The sequence below is a fragment of the Lolium rigidum genome, chromosome 4 (genome assembly GCF_022539505.1).
Source record: "Lolium rigidum isolate FL_2022 chromosome 4, APGP_CSIRO_Lrig_0.1, whole genome shotgun sequence".
In the NCBI taxonomy this organism is placed as follows: domain Eukaryota; kingdom Viridiplantae; phylum Streptophyta; class Magnoliopsida; order Poales; family Poaceae; genus Lolium; species Lolium rigidum.
Genome location: NC_061511.1, coordinates 136,278,648 through 136,285,507, shown reverse-complemented (window position 1 = coordinate 136,285,507; position 6,860 = coordinate 136,278,648). Strand labels below are relative to the sequence as shown.

At 46.3% G+C, this 6,860-nt stretch overlaps 1 protein-coding gene across 1 annotated transcript; it reads left to right on the top strand.

The window, feature by feature from the left end:
- The first annotated feature begins 1,749 nt into the window (after positions 1-1,749).
- On the top strand, positions 1,750-6,125 carry LOC124649254 (ABC transporter G family member 11-like). The gene is made up of 10 exons (XM_047188906.1): positions 1,750-2,181; positions 3,437-3,726; positions 3,987-4,158; positions 4,251-4,373; positions 4,475-4,603; positions 4,710-4,904; positions 5,042-5,128; positions 5,228-5,500; positions 5,582-5,689; positions 5,784-6,125. The coding sequence occupies exons 1-10, from the start codon at positions 1,750-1,752 to the stop codon at positions 6,123-6,125; spliced, it is 2,151 nt and encodes a 716-aa protein (XP_047044862.1).
- The last annotated feature ends 735 nt before the right edge of the window (positions 6,126-6,860 follow it).

The following is a 6,860-nucleotide window of genomic DNA, read 5'->3' as shown; positions in this document are numbered from 1 at the left end:
AGGAACAATAAGGACCATACTGTTGCCTAGGTGGGACGTGATCCCGGTGACAAGCACACAAGTGGTATTCGAGTTTTGCCACAAGTTATACCTTATTCATAAGCTTTTGTCCCCGATGAACTACGATCAGGCGTGGCTGGAAGTAGAAGAAATAGACCATAAACAAAGTATTAGAAGAAATGTGATTCGCAATGCGGGTACAAGTAGAAATGTGGAATAGCCACCAAAAATACATAGACAACATAGTGAGATTTTCAACCAAACACATTTTAGTTCACAATAATTCGAACCATGTATTTGATTTTGGGTCACACAGAAAAAGTATTTGTTTTTTTGTCCACACGCATAAAAACAAGTTGCCATGAAATCATGATTGTCAATTTGCAAGCTGCTTAGAATTTTCTTAAGTTTACCTTTTCGATCAACCTCGAACCTCCAGCCATACATCATCGAGAAACTTTAAGAAGGTGCTCAAACAGTTTTTTGTGGCACATTCAAATCCAACCATAGCTATACACATATTAATTCGACACAACTCTAACATAAATATAATTGTGGGCATGTTTTTGTAAACAAAAACGAGGAAAACATGATAGGTTTCACACAGAAAAAGTTGGTAGTCTAAGAACTTTATGTTGTAAATGGAATGGTATAAGATGCATGGAACTTAAAGTTGTGAAATACACAAGATTCAATTGGTGAAAATAACCGAACTGCAATTTAACTGATTTGGAATTGTTGTATATTTGGAGACTACAAAATTATGACGGGACAATTGTAGGGTCTTACAAAATTGACGACTACGAGATAGGCGTGGACATGTTGTATATTATCATTAGCGAGTAATATTAGAGGAGATGATATGCTCAACTAATTAGCTAAAATACAATGATGTGGATAGCTTGTATGTCGAAAACTTTGGATAGACAATTAAAAATACATGTTAGCAGAGTTTTGCTTTATAAGTGGTACTAGTACAGATATTGTGAGTCAATTATGTGTGACACTGACACAACATGATTTTTTCCAAATACATGAATCCATTAAAACCCTTCTTTCTTCTAGCACACACTAATAACTTGTCTTATCAAGGTATTTTCGTTAGACAAAACTTACCCTTGATTGTAATCAGATGGTCATGATTAAAACTCTGTCTTACCTCTATAAGGAGAGGTAGCTGGTCAAGAAAGCCTAAACGGTGTGTACATGCATGACTGGGCGGTTTTGCACCCCGGTTGCATGCATTGCGTGGTGTGTCTCCCCTCCGTGCCAAGCTCACACCAAACAGGCATCCACCGCCTCAGCTCCTTCATCTGCATCGCATGCATGGCCATGGCTTGACCCCAGGTCAAACCCCTGGTGATCATCCCTCCTCCTCATAACTTCTGCCCCTCTCCTCCCCCTCTCTCTTTCTCTCTGTAGAGCTTCTGCGCCTCCATTAACTCCCTCGCATCCACCCCCTCTTCACTTCACTCGCTCCTTCATAAAAACTCGCCACCCCAGACGCGCACACAGAGACCCAGAAGCGAGAGAGAGGGGCGGCAGCAGCCTATCGTTGCAGCTTGGACACGCCGCCCAAGAAACGCCATTCTTCTCCCACGCCGGCCTAGCTTGTACAACTAGCTAGCTTCCTCCCTGTCACGTGCTCGCGTACGTTGCTGCGGCGAGCCGTGCGTCCGTCTGTCTACTTGTTGCTGCTGCTGCTGCCAAAGAACCACCAAAATCTCCCGAGCTGCTCGGTCTGTGGGGATGAAGAAGGGAGGGGCAGCGGGGATGGCGCCCCAGGAAGCGGCGGTGGGGCAGGTGAAAGCGGAGCTGGAGGACGTAGGGAAGGCGGCGGGACGGGCGGTCGCGGTGGCGTCGGCGCCGGCGATGAGCCCGCTGAGCGAGACGCTGTGGCGGGAGAAGGCGGCGGTGGAGTTCCTCGGGGACGTGTCGGCGCGGCTCGCGTGGCGGGACCTCACGGTCACCGTGGCGCTCGGCAGCGGGGAGACGCAGGCCGTGCTGGAGGGGCTCACGGGGTACGCCGAGCCGGGCACCATCACCGCGCTCATGGGGCCCTCCGGCTCCGGCAAGTCCACGATGCTCGACGCCCTCGCGGGCCGCCTCGCCGCCAACGCCTTCCTCTCCGGCACCGTCCTCCTCAACGGCCGCAAGGCCAACCTCTCCTTCGGCGCCGCGGTACGTACTGACTCACTAGTCACTACCTCCTCGGACGCCGCTGTCACCTTCTTAACATCATAGAACACTTAAAATACAACTAGATGCAGTTATCACTGTTTGCAGATAAAATAAGATTGAACAAAAACATTTGCTCTGTTATAAATTAAGAAATATTTCTTTACTCATGTATCTCCCAACCAGATTCTTCTTCAATTAGTTAAAAAAAGATTCTTCTGTAATTGAACATGTGTTATGTGAGTGAATTTGGGCGTACAACACATGAACACAGTAGCAGCTAGGCGATGGTGCCATGGTGTACCAGTACTACTGTACTTTACACTGTCTGTCTTTTTCCCCTCTTGCTCCCTTTCCTTGTTTTCGCCTTACTGTTTCTCCGTACTAGCCATCTTGAATTGTGATTAATAAGATCTATCTGCATCACCTGATACAAACCATGTAAGAAGAATGAAAGGGGCCATGTGTCACGTCGCATGCTTTGAAACCTTGCGAGTTTCTTTCTTCTGCTAGCTTAGCTTAGCTGCGTCTGCTATGTGTTGGAGGTCATCTCCTCAACTGCACCTGAGCTACTTGTGTCTGGAGATAGATTAGAAGTTCAAGATTGGGAGATCTGCCTGAATTCATTTTCGGCCTGTTTTTAGTGGAGACGGAAGCAGATGGGCAGCTTACTTTAGTGTGAACCCATGTGTATATGTTAGTAGTCTGATCATATAATACTCATGATACACTCAAAACAGAGTTTACTTTAGTGTGATCGAATATGGCTCGTGTTTGTTAAACACAAGTGTGTATATGTTAGCTGAAATCAATTATCCGCACACACTTGAATTTAGAGTATAGAGTAGGTTGGTGCTCATGTTATGATGACTTGACCTTCATTGGTTGCTGTTGAAACTTTTTTTGAAACTAGGTTGCTGTTGAAACTGGCTAGTACTACCTCTGGACGAAAAAAATTGACGCATCCACCTGCTAAACAAACGAACGGGCAGACCTCCCTCCGGGTCGATTAAATCCGACCAGAGGGAGTACCTGTCTTGTACTACAGTTCAACTTAGTTTCTGTACTTATCACTAACTAACTAGTATTACTAAATTATTCTGATAAGTAAAACCCACATTGTAAAACAAACATATTTTATCTGGGGCACTGTATTTCCATTTTTGTTTACTTTGCTCTTTCAGTTCATCTATTACCATACTCTTCCGCACTTCACATCTTGGTACTGAAAGTGACAACCACAATTTTGCAATTTCAGGCCTATGTCACGCAAGATGACAACTTGATCGGCACACTGACGGTGAGGGAGACTATCTCATACTCGGCCCGCCTTCGCCTCCCTGACAACATGCCCATGGAAGAGAAGCGTGCCCTGGTCGAGGGCACCATTGTCGAGATGGGGCTCCAGGACTGCGCCGACACGGTCATCGGAAATTGGCACCTGAGGGGGGTCAGTGGTGGTGAGAAGAGGAGAGTCAGCATTGCCCTAGAGATACTGATGAGGCCTAGGCTGCTCTTCCTGGATGAGCCCACCAGTGGTCTTGACAGGTATGGGGTTTTCACAAATACATTTTTAGCTCAGTTGTCTGAAATTATTTTGCCTGTATTAATAGATAATGGAAGTAAGATAACTGAAATCTGAATATTACATGAGTACAATTTGTGCACTACTCTGTTCAGCATGTAGTTTCAAGACAGTCATGGCAGTACTTTCAGATGAATTTGACTTTAGCGTGATTCTATGCGATTCTAACAGGTTCAGTACGTACCATGCATCCAAGTAACTGATGTATCACAAAACTGTGCAGTGCTTCAGCTTTCTTCGTTACGCAGACGCTGCGTGGGCTGGCTAGGGACGGTCGAACTGTGATCGCTTCGATCCATCAGCCGAGCAGCGAGGTCTTCGAGCTTTTTGATCGGCTGTTTCTCCTCTCAGGGGGCAAAACAGTGTACTTTGGGCAGGCTTCTGAGGCTTGTGAGGTAGTACAACTGAGTTTACATGCCTTTATTATTTGTGTTCCTGCAATGTTAATGGGGTATCTGAATCCTGTCCTGTCATGTGCATTTTGCAGTTCTTTGCCCAAGCAGGCTTCCCATGCCCACCGCTGCGCAATCCATCGGATCATTTCCTGCGCTGCATAAACGCAGACTTCGACAAGGTGAAGGCCACTCTGAAAGGATCTATGAAGATGAGAGTAAGTTTCAGAGTTCAGCCAGATCCCTCGTACTTACAAGTAGTTCACGGTTGTGCTATATGTGTCTTGACTGAAAATTCTGCTACCTTTTGCATACATAGTTTGAGAAGCCTGACGATCCCCTCGAGCGAACCACAACTTCCGAGGCAATCAGAAGGCTAATCAGCTACTACCAGCGCTCGCAGTACTATTTTTTGGCACGGCAGAAAGTTGATGAGATGGCACGGGTTGTAAGTAGTCGATAATATCCATTCAGCAACTTCTCACAATTCAGCCTGACCATTGAGGCCATCACAATTTGAAGATTCATCATTCATGTGGTTTTTTCCATGGCAGAAAGGAACGGTCCTGGATGCAGGGGGTAGCCAAGCAAGCTTTGGGATGCAGGCCTTCACGCTCACGAAGCGATCGTTCGTCAACATGTCAAGGGACTTTGGGTACTACTGGTTGAGGCTTGTCATCTACATTGTTGTCACAGTCTGTATTGGGAGTATCTACCTCAACGTCGGCACCAAATACAGCTCCATCCTGGTAACTAAAGAACATCAAATATTCCTTCAGCTAACAGTTTACACTTACATTTGGCTAGCTATCCTGAATCGCAAATACTGCTTGACGTTTCATGTTTGGTGATCTGACAAAAAAAAACTATGAAAACATGAATTCAGGCACGGGGCGCGTGCGCATCTTTCATCTTTGGCTTCGTCACGTTCATGTCCATCGGAGGGTTCCCGTCTTTCGTGGAAGACATGAAGGTTTGTACTCAGAAAAACCATCAGAGATCTGCATAGAATTCTTCAGACTCCGACCAAGTTTTGCTTTAACTGGATATTTCCTTGGGGTGGTTTCTTCAGGTGTTCCAGAGGGAGAGGATGAACGGGCACTATGGCGTGCTGGCGTTCGTGATCAGCAACACGCTGTCGGCGATGCCGTTCCTGATCCTCATCACGTTCCTGTCAGGGACGCTGTGCTACTTCATGGTGCACCTCCACCCGGGCTTCACCCACTACATCTTCTTCGTGCTGTGCCTCTACGCCAGCGTCACCGTCGTCGAGAGCCTGATGATGGCCATCGCCAGCATCATTCCCAACTTCCTCATGGGCATCATCATCGGCGCAGGGATACAGGTACATCCATGATCCCCCATCTGTCAGCAGGTTTTCGGATATGAAATGGGCATCAAGTAACAATTGTTGGGAATGTTTCAGGGGATCTTCATGCTGGTATCAGGGTACTTCAGGCTCCCGCATGACATCCCAAAACCATTCTGGAGGTACCCCATGTCATACATCAGCTTCCACTACTGGGCACTTCAGGTAAAAAAAAAAATCTATCAGAAGCTACCACTGAGCTCCAAATCACATCAAATTCCTGTGAAATTCAAATGGGTCCTTTAATGTTGGTTTGCAGGGGCAATACCAAAACGACCTGGTGGGGCTGGTGTTCGACAACCAGGACGACGAGCTGCCCAAGATCCCAGGGGAGTACATCCTGGAGAACGTGTTCCAGATCGACGTGAGCCGCTCCAAGTGGCTGGACCTCTCCGTTCTGTTCAGCATGATCATCATCTACCGCCTGCTCTTCTTCGTCATGATCAAGGTCAGTGAGGACGTGACGCCGTGGGTGCGTGGATACATCGCCAGGAGGAGGGTGCAGCACAAGCAAAGAGCAGCGGAGCTCGCGATGGTCCGGACGCCGTCGCTCCGCGGCTATGTAGTCGACGCGGCCGAACTACCGGCGGATCATCCGTGAGTGGCCTGAGCTGAAGAAGACGGATGGATTGGATTGGACAGAAAATTAAGGCTTAAAAATAGCTGAACCGGTAGAAAAAGAATCTGATATGACTGAATGTGTGTGTTATATAGATTGTACTAGCACTGCTTAAGCTGTCTTGTAGTATTATTCTGAACGATGTGTATTTCCGCAGCTGAATGCAAGCTTACTCTCCTCTATTTCATTTGTTTGCACTGGCATTTAAAATGGCACTAAGATCAGAATTCAGAGCTGAGCTCGCTCAAACTGTCAAACATGCATCTACAGAAGAACGACGAGAAGGCGCCAAAAGTTACAAGCCACAGTTTGACATGATACATGATCCACGATCTGTGATCCTTCTATCGTCTACAGTACCAACCTAATGAGGTAGCCTTTCGTCATTAAGATGGCAGCTTGTGGCATGCAGTAAGGTTGTCACTCAAATAGTGCTACAAATGGCAACAATTAGTATTGACAGATAGGTACTGATCGGAGATATCCCAAGGACGATCTTGTCAGGGCAGGACGCTAGAACTGTTATAGTGTTATGTATAATCACGACAAGAACACAACAGTCCAAGTGTCCAACAGAGGACATATGGTATGTATATACTACCCATTAAAGATAGAACTATTTGCTATACTACTACTTCCTCCAATCATATTAGCTGCCACTAATATAGATGTATAACATATTTTAGTTTTAGATACATCCATATTACTAGTGAATAG

What these genes read in the sequence shown, in the direction of transcription:
- LOC124649254 (XM_047188906.1), top strand. Translation starts at nt 1,750, where the DNA reads ATGAAGAAGGGAGGGGCAGCGGGGATGGCGCCCCAGGAAGCGGCGGTG. An exon ending in ACCTCTCCTTCGGCGCCGCG is followed by an intron (nt 2,182 to 3,436) that starts GTACGTACTGAC and finishes TTGCAATTTCAG; the next exon opens with GCCTATGTCACGCAAGATGA. An exon ending in CCAAATACAGCTCCATCCTG is followed by an intron (nt 4,905 to 5,041) that starts GTAACTAAAGAA and finishes ACATGAATTCAG; the next exon opens with GCACGGGGCGCGTGCGCATC.